Source organism: Dipodomys spectabilis, unplaced genomic scaffold, assembly GCF_019054845.1.
Source record: "Dipodomys spectabilis isolate Male_0828 unplaced genomic scaffold, ASM1905484v1 ptg000095l, whole genome shotgun sequence".
Classification (NCBI taxonomy): domain Eukaryota; kingdom Metazoa; phylum Chordata; class Mammalia; order Rodentia; family Heteromyidae; genus Dipodomys; species Dipodomys spectabilis.
This window is the reverse complement of record NW_024870772.1, coordinates 31,674,475-31,694,949: the sequence shown is the minus strand read 5'-3', so window position 1 is coordinate 31,694,949 and position 20,475 is coordinate 31,674,475. Positions and strand designations below refer to the sequence as shown.

At 41.1% G+C, this 20,475-nt stretch overlaps 1 protein-coding gene across 2 annotated transcripts in view; it reads left to right on the top strand.

Moving 5' to 3' along the window:
• Positions 1-20,475, top strand: part of Flt1 (fms related receptor tyrosine kinase 1) — a 184,212-nt gene that overhangs the window by 98,302 nt on the left and 65,435 nt on the right. The window contains exons 14-15 of one of the 2 annotated variants that reach the window (XM_042685382.1): positions 4,637-4,783; positions 8,619-9,239. In XM_042685382.1, coding sequence (XP_042541316.1) covers positions 4,637-4,783; positions 8,619-8,689 — 218 coding nt within the window. In that variant the 3' untranslated portion in view covers positions 8,690-9,239. Of the gene's footprint in view, positions 1-4,636; positions 4,784-8,618; positions 9,240-20,475 lie in introns of those variants that run through there. The other variant, XM_042685381.1, reaches the window with a different exon arrangement.

Genomic DNA, 20,475 nt, shown 5'->3' with positions numbered 1-20,475 from the left:
TTCAGGGCTCCCTGGGGCCCACCTGGTGCCTCTGCCCACCTGCACTGCCTTCTCTATGTGTCTGCCCTGCCCTTGCTGTCTTAAAGCAACAACTTGGAACTGATCCTTTCCCTCTACTTTGATGCCAACCTCTTTTTATTTTTAAGTGGTGAAGCTGCACGAACTGAATAACTAAAACAAATGCTGGTTTCTGCCAAAGATGGACAACGAATAAGTTAATTTTTCAGCTCAGACTGAGTACAGTTGAATTGAAGACTGTTGGACTTCTGCCTGGTTTGACTTTGTACTATTTCATCTGCTCCTGGTTTTGTAAATAGCACGTGAAATAGCAAGTTAGAATGCTTATTTATTTGAAAATGCTTCTCCTTTTTATATTAAGCACACTGATCTTCAACTGGAGTTTTCTAAAATGGGCCCCCTAGATTGCAAGACTGTTGTAATTCAGTAAAAAGTTTCATCACTGTGTGAATTAGGAGTCCACCCAAGTCATCCCTGCTCCTTCCTCTTTCCTTTCAGGCAATTAGCACCCCTGTAGGGAGGCCAGTGGTAGATTTTCCTCCTCCTTGCCCCAGACTGGACTGACAGCCACTTATGACACCTGACAGTGAATGGAGCTGTCACTTTAAATAGTTCCGTCCCCTGGGTCTTCTTTTGACGAACTTCATCATGTTAAAATGATAGCATTCAGAGTTGGTCCATGATCAACTTATTTTTTCTCAAGATCAACTTATTAAGGAAATAAAGGTTACTGCGACCACAGACACAATGCATTCTTCTAAATATCCATTGCAAATCTATCCATTTAAAAAGAGTCCACTTTCCCCATATGCAAATGTTAATAGGATTTTTATGGGGATTAAGAAATTGTCAAACTAGGGAAGCAGGGTTGAAGTCATTTCAAAATACATGTCTTCTTTTTTCAATTATGATCTCTTGTTTTAAGCTTCTATTTGAGGAAAAATGAATTCTTTTCAACAATTTATTATACATTGTTCTGGTTTCATTTAAGATTGATCGTTATATGTAATTTACATGAATGACAGAAGAAGAAAGACAACAAACTTATAATGACCAAAATAGCAGTAGCTGAGAAACAGAGTGGCTAGGCAGTTCAATGGGAGGTGACAATATGACAGCTTTTCAAGCTTGGGAACTCACCAGCCTGTTTCCTCCTTTAGGTAACAAGACTGTGTCCCACGGCTAAACTTGTCTTTCACGTGGGAATTGCTTTTGTCAAGTGTGAAAGAGTAAACAATAGCATTTCCCCTAATGCCAGGTTTATGGAGCCCCCAATGCTCTGAAAACAATTAGTAACCTGGAAGTTGTCAGCCCAAAGGAAAGAATAATCAATTGTATCTTGAAATTTTACCTATGGCTCTTTGGCCTGGCCTCTTTGTTCATTATAAGGCAATGAGCTCCTTCAGAGAACAATGCCTTAACCCCACAGAACTCTAATGCCTTGGGTTTTGAGGAAAGCTAAAAAGGCAAATGGAATGATGGATTGGCCACCTACTTTCCCCTCATTGCAATTTTTGTGGGGGAGAGAATGTGTTCCTATTCCAGGAGATGATTTTAAGAATTCTGTGGACTCATTCCTTGTTCATTGCAATTAAGCCTTTCAGAAAGATTTTTGTAAAAAAGAAAAAAAAAAAAGTAAAGGAAGAATGAAAAAGAAAGAAAGAAATGCAACTATTCTTTAGTTATTCTGTGGGGGTATTAAGTGAAGTAAGGGTAAGAGAGAACAAAAGAGCCTAGAGAATAAGGCTGGAATTGAGGGGTGTGAGGCTGGCTCCTCAGCCCCATTTCAGATAAAGGAAGAGCTATGCATCTGTGGGCCTGAACACCATCTGGAGGAAAAGAAGAGCCAGTGGGGCAGCTACCTTTGCCTAACCAGTAGAAATGTTCTCTTAAATCCAGTTTCCTCAGCTTTAAGGGACCAGTGACATTTTGTTAAGTTTTGGAAAGCAGGCTTCCAACAAATATGTATGGATTCAATGTACCTTTCTTATTTAAAATGTTTTGTGTATTTTTTTTAAATTACGGTGTATGAAGTGAGAGATGGCAAAATACGATTCCTAGGCTGAGTGGTCGTTGAGAAAGTAGCTGAAAATGAGACGCTTGGCATAGGAGGACTTCTTTCCCCCAGAAACAAATCCTAATACTGTATTTTGTAGACTGTTTATGTGAACCCTGTATTTAAGTGATTTTATGTTTATTCTGCAGTGGGTGTTCGGTTGATTTTTGCTGCTCATCTGAAGTTTGTATAGTACACACAGGGCCTTTGGAGTTCTCCGTGACATTTTTGTTAACATAAAATGTTCTCTTCTATATAAGCATTATTTTCCAATTCACCTGTCAGAGAAATCCAAATCCTGTCTCTGTTGATGGTGTTATAGATTGTAGTTACAAAAAATAATGTGGGTGTTATAGGCCTCATAGTTAGACTTTCTTCTTGTAAGACCTAAGAGCAATGATAAATTGTATTTAATTCATTAGAAATAGTCAACTGTACTGGAGAAAAAAATTAAGAGTGTAACTCACAAACTGGGTCTTAGTTTTAAGATAGGCCCAAAGTTGGCTTGTCACTGTAAAAGATACTAAATGAGTCATATGATACTGTTATTTCTCATCTCGTCATGTTTCTCTGATATGTTTAGGGTGTGTGCTGCATAAAAATGTCAAAAGTGTAAAGAGCAAGCATGCACAAGTCAGCATAAATTGAAGATTTTTGTATGGGGCTGAATTTCAATTAAGAAAAGCTTTTGGCAGATTGCACAGAACACAAACAGAAATACTGTAAAGGCTCTGCCTTTCATTTCAAGATAGGATAGGAAAGCTCTGAAGGTGGAAAAAGAATCATTGCTATTTTTGAAGAAAGTTTGACAAATCAGAGTACTTCCTTCAACACTCTTTTTGCCTTCAGATTTCATTTTATATAAAATGAGAAGACTAATGATCAGTTATAAAAATCAAATTTTATTAAGAAATCTATTCTCCTAACCAATAGTAATTCTGCACACTATAGTACTTCCATATATTATCAAAGTTACATGGTAATATACTTTTTACTGGGATATCTAAATGGCTTTAATCAATGCTAAGCTAGAGAGCATTCCTGCAGGAATTTAAAGAGAAAGGTTTGGGAACGCAGCAGAATCCTATAGGGCTGTAGAGTCAGTCTTTGCCATGTGTCACCTTTCATTTTTATTAGGCATAGGGCTTGAATTCAGGGCCTGTCCCTTACTGTCCCTGAGCGGTGGTAGACCATCTTCACTCACTACTCCACTTCCAGTTTTCTGGTGAATAACTGGAGATAAAAGTCTCACAGACTTTCCTGCCCAAGCTGGCTTTCAATTGTGATCCCCAGACCTCAGCTTCCTAAGTAGCTAAGATTACAGATAGGAGCCATCCATACATGGCTGTGTCTTCTTTCATGGTATTAGTTCACTGAGGTGAGGATATCCAAAGTCATCAGAGAAAGCTCACGCTGTATAATTGAAACCAATGGTGCCGAATGTGTAAGGCTATGCCAAAACTTTTCATTTCTGTTTCAGGATTTTCAGTACAGAGGGAAAGGGAAGATTTAAGAGACTGAAAAAGACATTAAGAGTTGTTTTTTTTTAATTCCCCCTTGAGCTTGAACTACCAATCCAGTACCCACCTAACTTAGAATGTATACACATCAGCAGGACTGACTGACTACTTCATTAAATAGACACTGTACTCATTGGGGCATTGGGGGTACTGTTGCTCCTATGTGGGATTTTAATATTGTAATGTGTTGCATCGTAATGTATTAAATTCATGTTGTTGTATTATATTGGTTGGCATTTTATTAAAATTGTATTGTATCATATTTGTATGTTTTAAGAGAAAATAATATAAAATATAATATTTGTACTATTATATAGTGCAAAACCTACAAATCTGTGCCTCTGCCTCTTGAATTAATCCTTTGGTCACTTACTTGCATTTGAGAAGAGAAAGGAGGAAAGGAACAATCAATAAAGCTTTCACAATTTAAGAATTCTTTTGTTTGTTCTGCTGCCTTTCAACTTAGGTTACAGGGTGACAAGTACATACTCTCGTGAATATCAATAAAAATCCATACAGAAAAATTGATAAAATTAGGCTGGAGGTGTCGTTCAGTGGTAGAGCACTTACCTAACATGTAAGAGTTCCAGAGTTTAATCTTCAAAACTGAAGAGAAAAACATGAAATTTTACTAACCCATCACTATAGATGATTATCAAAAATGCATTATATGAATCTACATACCAAACTATATTTTTCGTTTTTAGCTTGTAAAATATTATATGAAACCCTTGGGTTTTAGAAATGCATTTCTCAAAAAGAAAAAAGGGAAGGAAATGAGGTAGACAAAAACCTTTGTATTAAATATAAAATCTATGGGAGCCCTTGGTTTTACTGTATACTAACACACAGCAATTTATTGTAGCATCTCTTTAAAAAGGAAACAGGAGGTTAACTACTGAGAAGAAAGGAAAGGAAATGCAACTGCAACCTATGGTCGAGGTTGCTGTTTGTCCCTATATTTAAAATGTTGACATGTACCTACAATAAAAGAGAAAAGTTGACAGACAAGTAACCACAACTGCCTTTCTTTCCTCTCTAGATCAGGAAGCACCACATCTCCTAGGAAACCTCAGCGACCACACGGTGGAGATCAGTGGCTCTGCCACCTTAGATTGTCATGCTAGTGGAATTCCTGAGCCTCAGATCACCTGGTTTAAAAATAACCACAAAATACAACAAGAACCTGGTAAGGCACACTTTTTCTTATATTTATTCCTTACCCTTGCTTAGCCCTTTCTCCCTAACTTCCCTATTGCCTGCTTCCCCACACCTAGAACCACTTGCTGATACAGCAAAAATTGAGCTCTGGTTTGTGCTGATGGAACCTTCTAATATGGAATGTGTGGGTGGGTTCTTCTATAGCCTATAGTCCTAACCCTACTTTAAAAAAAATCCTACAGAATCTATACAGTTAGAATGCTTTAATTAATAAGAAAGAAATGAGTAGAGCTACCTAGACAATGGTTAGTTCACCTACACAGCTGGGAAAGTGTGAAGTTTGATTTCTTGATTTGAGCACCTGCCGAACTCTGCATACCTGACATGTATAAAGTTCAGAAGAGTAGAAGTATAACTTTTTAAATTTTCCCTACACTAAAATTTTAATAATTTGGAAAGCAGATGGCTATTCTGACTGCTATTTTATCATGTTGGTTAAAAAACAACAACAACAATGGTACTTTCTAAACTGAGTTGTTATGGATTTATTTTCTTGCAACAAAAAATATTCTTAAAAACAGGTACATGTCAACCAATGAGATATAAACCCCAACTAATGCCCGCCTCACAATTACACATTAAACTTAAGCTTTTGATTAATAAAATAAAAATTAGCAAAAATAAAATTTCCACTCACCTGGCATGTACAAGGCCCTACCACTACAAATAAAATAAAATTAGAATGTCATTTATTTGTAAGGGTCCAACAATATAAATCAAATAAGCTACACTATGGAGGAGTCCTTAAATGTGAATCCTGTACTCTAAAGCTTTCATTTCAGTCTGACGCACTGGACAAAACGTAATGAAATGACTCAAATTTTATGGTATTGACACCTATCTTAGAAAGGTCTTGTATTCTACAGGTCCCAGTTTACATCACATCATTTTCTCCATAAAGTAGCCCCTCCTCTTACATTGACATCATAGACTTAATCATCCAATCAAGGATGAGTCACTTGCCCACCTTAGCCAATCAGTCACCCAGATGATAGATTCTAAATACTTTCTGAGAGCTTTCCTTCCCTCTGCTTCTTGATCTTATTGGTTCAGGAGCTCGCTTGTTATCTATCCTCTGAACATCTTCAGTCATCTCTTGGCTTGTCTCCTCCTTCCTTCTCTTCTCTATGTTTGTTTTTCACACAGTTGTCTATAATGCAGGGGTGATGCTGTTACTTCCTTGTTTAAGACCCACTGCGGCTTCCTGTCATACTGCCTAAGCCACTTCAAGCATCTGACAGAGAAAGCCCTGGACACCTGGTCCTGCCTGCTTTAATTCTGCTCCTCCACTGCTGCTTTGGACTTGCTGCTCTAGCAGTGCCAAACTCCTGATTCTATCACTGCACATTCTGTGCTGCATCTGCCTTCTAAGCTGTTTTGTTCTTGTGTCCTTCCAACCTCAAGTGCCTTCCCGTTGGCTGATCCATATTCATCCCTGAGAACCAGATTCAGGGGCCCCTCTCCCATAAAGAGGAGCTCTCTATGAGTCTCTTTAACATAAGGTTTTTACTTCTCTTTTACTGAGGTTTTCCAAAAACTGCAATCCTTCATTCATATGTCTGTATTAGATACATTTCTTCTGTTATTATATTCCTCTGTGTGTGTGTCTGACTGTCTGTGTGTCTGTGTGTGTCTGCCGATACTGGAGCTTAAACTCAGGACTTGCATGGCTTTTTCACTCAAGGCTGATGCTATACCATTTGAGCCACTCCATCCAGCTATTTGGTGGTTAATTGAATGTAAGAATCTTATGGACTTTTCTGCCCAGGCTGGCTTTAACCCTTCCTTGATCCTCAGATCTCAGCCTCCTGTGTAGCTAGTTGTTATAGGCATGAGCCTAGCACTTTACTCATGAATTGATAGTGTTTCCTACCAGATAGCAAACCATGTATTTTAATTTGTCTTATTTGTATATGGTTTCTGTATCCTCAGAACCTAATGGGGTACTTGTCAATTAATCAGTGTTCCATAAGTTAATGACTAAATGGTTTTCAGAAAACTGTATGCTATCTTTAGTAAATTCATTTCAAAGCACATATGCCAGGATAGGTAGTTTCATGGAAAAAAGAATTTGGGATATATTCTATAAGAATAAAAGGAATGCGTGGATACATTAAATAGCTTGTGAAAAGATGCACGGAAAGCCCTTCTCTTAGAGCATATGAAAGACCTATATAAATCCCATTTTTTTTTATTTTGATTTTTTGCCAGTCCTGGGGCCTGAACTCTGGGCCTGGGCTCATTGGCTCTTCAGCTCAAGATTAGCTCTCTACCATCTGAGCCACATGGCCACTCCCAGCTTTTTCTGCTTACGTGGTGCTGAGGAATGGAACCCAGGGCCTCACGCATGTGAGGCAAGCACTCTACCACCGCGCCACCTTCCTAGCTCCTATAAATCCCATAATAAAAAACTGTTACTCTAGGTTGAATGCTGTGTTCCCCAAACTTAACTTAGCCACAGAACATATTTTATGAAATATTCACGTAAGATGTTGAATGGTTCTATGAAAGAAGTAAACCTGACTTCAGTTCAGCTTTCATAGCTTGGACTGGAGTTAACAAAGTTAAACCAATACTGAAAGCCCATGATGATTACAGGACTCAAGGAAAGACAGAGCAAGAAAACAAGCCCCGTATACAAATGGAAAAGGAGTAGGAAATGCTAGGAGACCAGAGCTTGAGGCTCAGCACTGTTCTAATGGGCCAGTTAAGCTTTATGGTCATTCACTTGTGCCATTCTCTGAGCCTTATTGCTAAAACTGGGATAATATTAATCACACAGGGATGTGGTGAGGAGGTGAACATAACTATGCTGGCCCATCATCACGGCTTAGTCAATACCAGCTTCATTCCTTCAGAAACTAGCCTGTAAATTGTCACAATCCACTGATAGGCCCAGAGCCTTAACAGATCACTTCAAATGTCAGACAGTTCTAGAACAAAATAAGAAGGCTATCTACCCCTAAAGAATTTTCAAAAGGGATATTAGATAACCTTCTTATAGAAATATTTCCTAATTATTCAAATACACTACCCTTGGCAGTTTTGAAGCTTAACTATGCTAAGTCATCCATTTTCCCCCTCTTTATGTACTCTTTAAAACTACTACATCCTTTTGGAAAGAAATTCTCTCCTTTCTTCCTCCTTCTTTCCTTCTTTCCCTTCTTGTTGTGCCAGTACTGGGCAGGGCTTGAACTCAGGGCCTGAGCACTGTCCTTGGCTTTTTTTCATTCAAGGCTGGTGGCTCTGCCATTTGAGCAACAGCTCTACTTCTGGCTTTCCCTATGGGCTTCCCCTCCCTCACCTCCCTCCCCCGTTTCCACCCCTCCCTGCTGGTTAATTGGAGATAAGAGTCTCACGGATATTTTATGTTTACATTGGCTTTGAACCTCAATCCTCAGCTCTCAGCCTCCTGAGTAGCAAAGATTACAGGTGTGAGCCACCAGTGCCCAGCTGGAAAGGAATTTCTTAATTTCTTGGAGATAAACTTTTACACACCTGTCATTTATTTAAGATTTCCTGGGTAGCATTCCCACAGCTCAAGTAGCAGGTGATACAGTATGTTTCATGTCTGTGACTCTTAGGTTCATAAATATGTATCTTTAGAAGTGACAACTCTTGGGCTGGAAATGTGGATAGTGGTAGAGTGGTCTGCCCAGCAGTCACAAGGTCCTAAATTCAAACCAAATGAGTCCCCCTCACCTCAATTTTTAAGAAAAATCAACTCTTGTAACAATTCCTTTCACAAACCCTGAGTAATGAATGATTAAAGGTAACCATCATCATCATCCTTGACTCACCAGTGTTCCAACGCAAGGAGAAAACACCCAGCTCAGAGCCTGAAGAACCTGAAAACTCAGTCATATTGTACTAAGTCATGGAGCCAGCCTGAGTTTCAAACCCTGAGAAGATGTGGCTCCTTCTGAGAATGGAAATGCCTCTTTTATTGGAAGCCTGGCAGCTGGAAAAGGACGCGCACACCAAGAGAAGTTTAGGGGGCCATGGATCCTTCATAGGATCGGGTCCTCCGTTATTGTTATTTGCTAAATGATAACGCCTCTCCACTCCAAAGAAAATAAGAGGGAGGAAGCATGGCCCACATGCAAGCTCACGCTCTGGTGGTCATAAAATGCCTGCTGAAACAACTTGGCGGGGTGGGGATAGTTGGAGCTTTTGTTTCCCTCCTTATTTCCTCTCAGGAAAACCCTGGCGCTTGGGTACAGCCATGTTTCCCGAAGAAATGCAATCACAAGAAAGTGTTACAAAGAGCTGAGCAGTCAATTCTTGGGCCAAAGGCCATCAGACAGGAACCAAAAGGAACTTTTAAGTGTGCAGCCCCGGAAGGCGTGTACACAGGGGCTGGAGAGGATCTCAACCAAGTGCAATGGAAATAAGAAGAGAAGGCGCCTGCAAACCACGTCGTAGATTCCTGCAATGCTGACGGCTCCTCCTGGCATCCCTGCCTGACTCAACTTGACAACTACCAACATATTTCCCAGCTCTCCCAGCCACCCCTCACTCTGTTTCCCCCAACATTCTGGGGTACAGGCTACTCCAAGTCCTCTCTCTTTCCTCTCTTTCCTCCAAGCTCTTCTCTTCCCACATTCATTCATGACACCAGGGATCTTTCTCTCCTATTCCAGAACTGGATTCTTCCTCTTGTTCCCCATCAGGGTCTGTGTGCACTTTGTGCCATAGAGCGACCACTTGCTTGTTCTCTGGTTTTATGTGTGCTTGTTTTGTAAACCTCTGGAGATAGATACGGTATCTTCTTTCCTAAGAATAATCCTACGAATTGTATTGCGCATTCTTCAGGCATCAAGGCACCGTGTTACGTGGTCTAGAAATGTTGCATTTGATGTCCATAAGTATCACATAAGGCAGGTACTACTGTGAGGTGTATTTCACAGATGGGTTTTGTTTTTACTTGAGAAACAATGAGTAGATGCCCAGGACTGCTCTAAGCACTTTACTGGTATCAACTTGTTTTCTCCTTCTAACTATTGGACAAGGTTTGTTAAATGATTATTTCTATCTCATAGACTAACAGATGAGGAAACTGAGGCACAGAGAACTAACTAGCTTCAGGTCCTAGAGTTAGTGGAAAGCGGATCAAGGTTTGAACCTGAAGAGCTTGGCTGCCGTGTGCACCCTGAAAGCTAAGCATGCGACCAAATGCTAGCTTGCCTTCTTCATACGAAAAAGAGAAGCTGCAGTGTAACACCAGCTTGTGGACATCAACAAACTCATATTTAAAACAACGAACATCTCCACAGTCCTCACCCTCAACCGTGAAGTCTCTTTAACACTGGAGCTTAACTTCAAGCATATTTTTAAACATTTTAAAGCAGATTAAAATAAAGCATTAAAAAAAAAAGCTGGACCTGCCATGTCCAGAATTCATGTCACATCAGCCCAACACTCATTTATTTATTTATTTAACAAATATTTATGAGGTGCTACTTTATGTCTGGCGCTGGGCTAGGCTCTGCAGATACAGCACTGACCTTGAAAATTAAACTCTGGATAAAGAAAAATGGAAAGTGATGAACTCAATGTATCTGTTTCAATGAAGTATGAAATATAATTTCTTTAAGCAGCAACCATGTGTGTCCTGACTTATTCACTGTCACCAGGCCAACTGGCCTAAAAGTGGGAGAAGTTGAATTAAATGGAGCAAGTAGAAAATACTAGGACTTAATCATAGGATTAAAACATCTTTACATCTGAGATGGGGAGAGGTTGGTCAATGGGAACTAAGATGCATCTAAGAATGAGAAGTTCTGGTGTGGCCATTCCACACGAAGGTGGCTAGGTAACAGTAATTAAAACTGTACTGTACAAAAAGCTAGAAAAAAAGTACTCATCATGAAGAAGTGATAACTGTTTGAAGTGACAGATCTGTTTAACCTGACTTTAACTATTACATGATGCATACATCCATCAAAATACCACACGGTACCTCATTAATACATGCAATTTGATGTTTCTGTATCAGTTAAAATAACTTTATTTTTAAAATATTTAATATGTTAGATAACAAAAAGATATTCTTTATGCTTAAATTTGCTACTTTTTTTTTTTTTGCTTTGTGACAGTACTGGGGCTTGAACTCAGGGCCTTATACCCTAGCTTGGCTTTTTCACTCTAGGCTGGTGCTCTATTACTTGAGCCATAGGTCCACTTTCAACTTTGTTCATTTTGTTTTGTTTTGGTGGTTAGTGGGAGATAAGAATCTCACGATTTTTCTGCGTGGGCTGGCTTCAAACCACAATCCTCAGATCTCAGCCTCTTCATAGCTAGGATTATAGGTGTGAACCACCAGCACCTGGCTAATTTTGCTACCTCAACGCCATACACATCCTAGGTTTTGATCTCTGATCAGTGATTCCCTGACTGTATAGTATGGAGAGGAGATGAGTAGGAAATAAGAGAAAACTTGGGGAAAGCAATAAAGGTAATAGAGTCTCCCTATCAGAACGGAGTAAAGAAGCGACAAGGTGCCATGAAGAAGGCCTGAAGGGGCAAAGCGTTCACAGATGAAAGTGACAGAAGACATAGTTACTTTGAAGAGACAGGAACTGAAAGAAGACAAGCTATAGTGAGTGTCATATGTTGGACCAGTGATCAGGGCAAAAAAAAAAAAATAGTGTGAGAAGACTAGTTTCCAGAGAGCAATGCACAAGAGCTCTAACCTGGAAATGGTTCTAGCAGCTGCTCTAAGTGTGGTCTGGCTCCAGGAGCAGGCAGGCAGCAAGCCTCCTTTGAGAAATATTCATTTCTATTGGGTTAAAAATAGAAAGAAAGGGGGGAAAAATTCTCCAGACTTGGAGCAACAGCATAAAATCACTTTGGAGAAACTGGCTTACCATGTTCTTCCTACTTCTTCTCCAGGCCACCTGTCCCAGGGGCTGGCAAATGAAACAAAAGCTTTCTTTCTACCTCATGCACCTGTTCACAAGTTTTGTGCTGAGGCCTGAACGTGTTTGAAGCTGTGATAGGGCTAAGCAGGCACCATGAGGAGCTTTTGGTGACCCACTTCATCGTGGCAGTGTAAGGAGCTAGAATACATTAGCAAAGCTGATCCAGCAACAGAGCTGATCCAACTTAGGTTTGTGCTGAGACCAGCACAGAACCCCTCCCAGCTGAGAGTGCAGAGGACAAACCATAACAAAGTCTACTGGCCTTAAAATATTTGAGACTCGAAGGTAGTATTGACTTGAGATGGTTTCAGTGAAGCCTGCATAAATGGATGGCTTCCATAAGATTTCTACAACAGTGAAACATTTTTAGAGGACTTGAAGGTTAAAATGGGAGTACTGAAACAAAGAGTTCAGAACGAGTAAGCCCTGGATTCAGGAGAGTGAGGCTGAGCAGGACAGATTAGCGTGCCATCTTAAGTGTGATATCCAGGGTCACTAGGTGTATTTAGTAGGATTTATCTACTCTCCTGAAAGGACCATCTTTCAGGTCAGTGTATCCAAGCCCCAAATACCTGTATCAGCAGGCATCATACTCAGATAAAAATGACCCACCTGCTTCATCCCTGTATTTTACAAAAAGCCAGAAAAAAAGTATTCATCATGAAGAAATGATAAATCATAACTGCGGAGCAGGGAAGAATCATCTTTGAACTGCTAAGCCATTGGAATAAATCTAAGGAGAAGTAAAAAGGAGAGATGGAGGATGCTATTGCCCAGGGTTGAGAAGTTGACCTATCTTCATCCTCTGGCCATTGAATGCAGGAGTTTTGCTTGATTTTTAGTAAAGAAATTCAGCCATGTCTACTATCTTTGGTCAGCCGTCAGCAGGAATTGTCTTTCTGTTCTTGTGAGATCTCCCCTATGGAGTACAGTGAAGGCAGAAGGATTCTTATGTGTGACTTCCAAGTACACACAGGGCAGTAGACAAGAAGGAAGCTGCTAGAAGATCACTTCCACCAAAGCAGTTTCCCTGACTAAGTAGCTCCCCTCACTGGTCCTTTCCCTTCACTGTGGGTTGCTAAGGTCAAGAAGAACCAAGCTCTGTTAGTGGAGACACAGGGAGCTCTTCTTCCTACTGGTACCTCAATGCCATAATAAATATAGGACAGGAGCTGGAAGGCGGCTCAGTGGTAGAGCGCTTGCCTTGCATGCATAAGGCCCTGGGTTTGATTCCCCAGCACCATATAAGCAAAAAGAAAAAAAGCTGGAAGTGGCGCTGTGGCTCAAGTGGTAGAGTGCTAGCCTTGAGCTGAAGAGCTGAGGGACAGCACCCAGGTCCAGAGTTCAGGCCCCACGACTGGACCCCCCCCCCAAAAATATATATAGGACATATTTATAGTAAATATGAGACAGACGCTAAATACACCAAATCAATGCTCAGTCTTTTTCCCTTTAAAACAGGAGGAGTGTCGGCCATGGATCAAGTAGTATATCACCCACCCCAGCAGTACTGCCAAAAGAACAAAATCTTGACAGAAAGAGCAGAGGGGAACACAGCATAGGAAATAGTCTGTTGACACAGCTGAAGTTCAGAGCTCTAACTCTGACTTCAGCCAAGAGAAGACCCTGACTTAACCACAAGCCCAGCTTAGATGAAATGTAACAGCCTAGACCTCCTACAATTGCTTTATAGAGCTCTGCAATTGCTTGTGAATGTTTGGCTAGTCCAATGGGTGTGAGAAGTAGTTTAGAGTTCTATGGTTTATATCCAGAAAAGGAAAGTCACCCATGAATAAAGCCCTGTATTGGAAATCTGTTGATTCTATTATTGAGAATCAATCTTAACCTTCTAGTATATCTTCTTTTAAGTACCGCGCACTAACCGATTGTGCCACTGGAGCTCCTCTAGTATATCTTCTTATTGACATATTTCACCTTGTATAGGTCTTGCTCACACAGACATATGTACATACATACATACATACATACATACATGCAAACATACATCTCAGAGGCGAATGCTTTGTCCCAAGTAAATTTCTTGGTGACATTTCACCATCAAACATCTTCATCTCTGTTCAGTCCACAACAAAGCTGATAGTCACAGCGAGATCCAACAGAGGGGTCTTACCTAGCTGTTGAAGTATGTGTGTCTTGAGGGCAGGAGTAAAGTTCCCACATAAAAATTTAGAATGTAATTTGAAGTAGGGAACAGGGCTGAGGATGTAAGTCAGTGGTTGAGCAATTTCAGAACACGATGGCCTTGCATTCTGGCATTTGACCCCCAGTTCCCACTGGGGGAACTGAGAAGAAAAGAAAAAGTGAGGAGAGGAGAGGAGAAACGAGAGACAGAGGATAGAGAAGGAGAAGAGAAAGAAGAGGAGGCAAGGAGAGGGGAAAAGAGGAAGGGAAAAAGGACGTGGGAAGAGGAGGAAAGAAAGGAGGTGAGAAGAGAAAGGGGAGCGGGAAATGAGGGAAGAGGAGAGGAAAGTGATGTGAGGTGAGGGGAAAGGAAATGACTGAGGACAGGGAAGGGGAAGAGAGGGAAAAAGATTTGCTCATATGGGCAGCATCTGAGTCTTTCCCTTGTCTCTGTTTAATTGTGGTGATAAGCATAACATCAGCTTTATCACTTTATATAAGTCAGGGGGCTGAATCCATTCACTATGTTACATAACCATTACTATTATCTAGTTCCTTTTTTACAACCCCAAATGGAAATCCCATATCCATCAAAGCTTGTGTGTGTGTGTGTGTGTGTGTGTGTGTGTGTGGTTCCATAGAGTGAACCCAGAGCTTCGCTTGCGCCAAGCACATGTGACACTATACTCCCTCTCTAAATAAATAAATAAAACAAAACCTTCTTGAATATGAATTAGCCTCAAGTCTTTCTGAGACCTCTTACACAAAACTCTACTCAGAGCCTGGCCAAGATCAGCAAGCAGCTGGTTAGGTGGAGGAAAGGAAATGAGGAACAAAATAACCAAAGAGAAGATAAAGAGACAAAGGATCCTAGGGGTGAGGGGGGCAGCATACTATCCCAGCAGTCATCTCAGGAGTCTGTGCAAAGATACTAGCTCCAAAACCTAAGAGCCTCTCCTGGGGCCCTTAGAGCGGGAGGGATTTAATGCCCAGTCAACACAGGCCTCCCCATCCTGAACTGGATGAAGAAGGGGAGTGCACATGCACTGTTAGATCTCCTCCACTTTTTAGCAAAGCAACTGATAAGGTTATTCTGCTTCACATGTCTCAAATTATATGCCATTCCCCACTCTTCCTGCCCACTTCCACAAACTTGAAACAGTTTAGTCAGGACCAAACGTGACACATAATAGGACAAGGTCACTAGCGGCATCTTCCATACCCAGTGACGGCAAATAGGCAAATGAACTCTTCGATAACCTGTTCAGTGAACTTAGCTCATTGTTCCCATAGTTCTAAACCACCACTGAAAGAAAAAAGCCAAATCCACCCAGCCTCCTCCATCCACAAACGATGAACTCCACTTAGTTATAATTAAACTGGCCATAGCTGAAAAAGAAAATGGAATGCAGGAAATATTGTCTAGGTCACATCCCCACCCCACACTTGTATACGTGTCTCCCCAGGGACAGTCTTCTAATAGCGTGCGATTTGGCTTGCCCTTTTATTTCAGTAATCTAAAATTAGAAATTGTCACAATGTCTACTTTTCTCGCTTTAGAAATATTTCCTCACTCCACATAGTCAATACTAAGTTATACAAGTGTTTGGCTCTAATGTAGCCTTTATATTCTCATTTAGTGGCTTTTTGCTGATGGTAAAGAGGCACACAATTCCACTTTTATTCTTTTTTATGCAACAAGTAATACACAAATACATTCTCACTATAAAATATTCACAAAGTACAGAAATAAAGTAAACTATAAAATTTTCCTTTATCAAGGCAGACATCAGTAGTTTAAACCTGTATTCCTAGTGCCTCAAGAGGCTGAGATCAGAAAGATCACATTCAAAGCCAGTCTGGGTAGAAAAGTTCGACAAAAAAAAAGCGACCAGCTGGGGCTGGGTAGGTGGCTCAGTGGTAGAGTGCTTGCCTGGCATGCATGAGACCCTGGGTTCTATTCCTCACCACAACATAAGCAGAAAAAGCCAGAAATGGACTGTGGCTCAAGTGGTAGAGCACTTGCTTTGAGCTGAAGAGCTGAGGGACAGTGCCCAGGCCCAGAGTTCAGGCCCCAAGACCAGCAACAACAACAAAACAGTGACCAGCAATAAAGCAGGGCTAGAAATGTGTCTTGTGTAGTTGAGCACTAGAAAAACACAAGCTTAAGGCTCTGAGTTCAAACCCTGTTACCACCTTAAAACAAAATGTCCTTTTAGACTGAAAGTGTAGCTCAGTCATAGAGCATTCAACAGTATTTGTGGGGAGGAATCTCTTCAGGAAAATTAACACATGTTAACTGTGTTATATGTATCTTAGCAGTGATTTTTTTCTCACTTTTCACTGATGTATATGCATACATTAAAATGTGGGCTTTTCTAAGCAGGCACTGGTGGCTCACCCCTATAATCCTAACTTCTCAGGAGGCTGAGATTTGAGGATCACAGTTCAAAGCCAGCCTGGGCAGAAAAGTCCCCATGAGACTCTTATCTCCAATTAGTCACTTGAAAACCAGAAGTGGTGCTGTGGCTCAAATGGTAGAGTGCTAACCTTGAGCACAAAGGGGCTCAGGGACAACGCCCAGTTCCTGAGTTCAAGCCCCACAACTGAAAAAAAAAAAGTGGTTTGTTAAATAGATTCAATCATTCACTCATTCAACAGATACTCACTGAGAGCATAAACTAGATGCTCTTTACATGATGGGACCTTAAATTTATATTCTAATAAAAAAAACGGCATAAATTTAAGAAGCAAAACTATAAACATGTAGTATATAATCAGATAATAACTGCTATGATTAAAAAAGAGATAATAGATGCTGGTGGCTCATGCCTATAATCCTAGCTACTCAGGAAGCTGAGATCTGAGGATCACAGTTCAAAGCCAGCCTGGGCAGCAAAGTCCATGAGACTCTTATCTCCAATTAACTACAACAACAAAACAAAACAAAACAAAAACCAGCCAGAGAAATGGTGCTGTGACCCAAAATGGTAGAATAACCTTGAGCACAAAAGCTCAGGGACAGTGCTCAGGCCCTGAGTTTGAGCCCTATAACTGGCATATAAAAAAATAAGTAAGCCGGGCGCTGATGGCTCACGCCTGTCATCCTAGCTACTCAGGAGGCTGAGATCTGAGGATCAAGGTTCAAAGCCAGCCCGGGGCAGGAAAGTCGTGAGACTCTTATCTCCAATAAACCACTAGAAAACAGGAAGTGGCACTGTGGCTCAAGTGGTAGAGCACTCGCCTTGAGCCGAAGAGCTGAGGGATAGCGCCCAAACCCAGAGTTCAAGCCCCACGACTGACCAAAAAAAAAAGTAAACCAAAATAGGATTCTTGTCAAAAAGTATGCTCCCTACTGGAACAGAGTCTGCGTTCTAAGGATTGGGTTGTAGAAAGTGAGCTTTGGCATTATGGAACCCAGGGAGATACAAGTGAGTTAGGTATGGTTAGATTTAAGGGATGGGATCCAGAGGGGTCACTCAGTGTTACAACACTTGGCTAGCATGTGTGAGGCCATAAGTTCTATCCTAAGCACCACAAAGACAGGAGGAAAAGAGGATTGAGGGATGAGTAAAAAATAATACTAAAAGGAACTTCAAGTCTTGGCTTCTTTGGTTCACTGCATTAACCTTAAATTGGGTTTTGGCAATAGAACAGTGGCTGAGGGTCAAATCTGCCTGCAAAGGAAATGACAGCAGGTAGCAAGGCAACTGTACTACAAACACTCACGGACTCTCTCTCCCTACCCAGCCATGCTTCGCTTTTCTACGATTGCCATTTATCCTCTGTCTTAAGCTTTTCCAAGTTCCAAAGGATCCTCAATGGATCCTCACAGAAATACCATGAAATAGGCAGAGCACATATTCTCCTTTTACAGATGACAAAGAGCTCCCAAAGAGATTCAGTCACTTAGCCCACATGGCCGGGAGAGTGATCCTGTTAACTAGAATTAAAATGTTGGGATCACTTTGGACTTCTTTCTTTCTACTCCTGGATCTAACAAAGAACCAAAGCCTGTAGGTTGATTCTACCCAGTATGTTTCCATTTCTTCCTCCCCACTTCCTTTCCCCGGACCAGGGTTGAGGCCTCCTGATTTCTTGTCTGAATTACCTCTGCTGAGCCAGACTTCCCGATACAGCTCTTTCCTCATTCCAGGCCATCCTGCAGCCCCCTGCTAGACTAAACTTCCCTAAACACCACTTCCATTGTGTCATTTCCATGCTCAAAAATCTTCCAGACTCTTCTTCCCTCAAGTAAGAATGGAAATTGTTCCTCAACCAAGATTTGAATGTTTTTTTAATTTAAATGCACTTTTTCCAGTCAGTACTCAAAAGAGGTGCTTTGAAAACAGAAATGACTGACAAGCACATGAAGGGTGTACAGATAATGCAAATTGAAAATTATGGTCATCTTCCAAATCAATGAAGATTTTTTTTAATCTTTTAAATAATAGTGTTCAATATAGGCAGGAGAGTGATAAAACAGTATTTTATCCACTGCTGGTGAAGTGCTAACTGGTAAAATCTTTTTGGAAAGGCAAGTTGATTATGTGAATCAAAAGTGTTTGACCCACAACTCTTCAGTCTAAGAAAAAAATTAGAGAAATCTTTTTGTCTAACTGTTAACTGTACCCTTATTTATAGTTATGAAGCAGTAGCTATAACTAATATCAATCAATTGAGGAATTGATAAAATATTATGCATACATATGATGGGTGACTATATTAAACATATATAAAACCATGGAGATACGTATGCTATATATTAAAGAAAGGAGAGGGACAGCATTTAAAGTTGGATGTTTAGAAAGAAATCTTACTGTAAATCACTAATGCTTCTGTGTTCCTTCCATCCCCAAACACCTTCTGTGCAAAATTCCTTCCTCTTCTTTATTTTAACACATGAGTAATTTATTTATTTACTAAAAAATGTGCCAGGTCACCGGTAGCTCACACATGTAATTCTAGTACTCGGAGGCTAAGATATGAAAATCGTAGTAGCAAGCCAGCCTTGGAAGAAAGTCTGTGAGAATTTTCTCTAATTAACCAGCAAAAAGCCAGAAATAAAGTCATGGCTCAAGTAGTAGAGTGCTGGCCTTGAACAAAAATACAATAAAATGAAGGGGACAATGCCCAGTCCCTGAATTCAAGCCCCAGCACTGGCTCAAAAAAAAAAAGAGGGGAGGGAGAAAAAAAGAAAATGAAAATGTTTCATCAAATTGTCCAACCTACCTGTCTCTTCATACCTCTCATCTTTCCTTTGAAATAAATGGCCAGCTACAATGGCACTAGAGAAGACGAAGCCAGCTTTGGCTGCATAGCAAGTTTAAGGCCAGCCTGAGCTATACAATATATGGTCTCAAAAACCACCAAAAAAGAAAACCCTGACTGTCCTTGATCCTATTCCAGGTCACCTTGGCCTCTGGATTCCAGTTTTCTCACCCCAGGAACTCTGCTCTGGGCACTATCCTTCTGTCTCCTGCATTGGCAAGTTCATTCCCTCCCAGGCTATTTCTATCAGCACATACACAAGCTATAAAGTATCACATCTTGAAAAATAATTCCTTCCATGGTATTTGCCAGTCACCCCCTTGAAATGCAACCTTACCATCTGCACTCGGTCAGTTCTCTCTTTCCCCTGGCTTTGCTCTGACTTTTCTTTCACACTTCCCTGAACTGGCTTATCGTGGACAGTTAACTCCCTCCCTCCGAGTCTCTCAGCAGCACTGATCGGAGCTGACTGCCCTCTCCTGTGCCAGAGTTTTGGATCCTAAAAGCCACACTGTGTGTGTTCCTCCCTGCTCCTCTCCTGGGCTCCTCCTGTTCTAAAGTTCTCAAGCTTGGCCTTCAGCCTTCTCCTCTTCTATCTTCACTTGTGCATGACCTTTTCCCTACATTGTCCTCACTTGTCTTTCTGTGTGCTGACTCCATCCACACCTCCTTGGGTTCCCTTTTTCCCTTTACATGTGTAATACCCATCGGGAGTTGAAAGTGTGCAGACCACAGCAAACCCCTTGATGTGTCTCCTCCAAACTGCTCTCCCACAGTCATTTCCACCATCATTTTCTCATGCTTAAGCCATTCACCTGCACATTCACCTGATCACACACCAGTTTATACACGAGCCAAAAGCACTCTCCAGAGCCCTTTATCTCTTGTTGCACTGGTTCACGCCACCATTGCTCTCCTTGGAAGACTTAAGAAGCCACCACCTGCTCTTCCCATTTCCACCTGGTGGCCATACTATCTGAGAAGCCTCCAATAAGCTTTTGTTTATCTCTTGCAGTGCTAGGGATGGAACCTGTGGCCTTGTGTATGCTGGGAAGCGCTCTGCCACTGAGCTCCACCCCGAGACCTGTCTCTGCTGGCCTTATTTTTAACCACACTTAGAACAGAATTCTAAGTCTTTACCATGGACTATGGAGTCATGAAGAATCTGGACCCTGCCTTTTTTTTTCTTTTGGATTTGAAATCAAGGCTTCAAACTTGCTAAGCAGGTGCTCTACCACTTGAGCTATGCCCTCAGCCTTTTTTGCTCTCGTTACTCTTCAGATAGGGACTCACATTTTGCTCAGTTTGGCCTGGATGATGATCC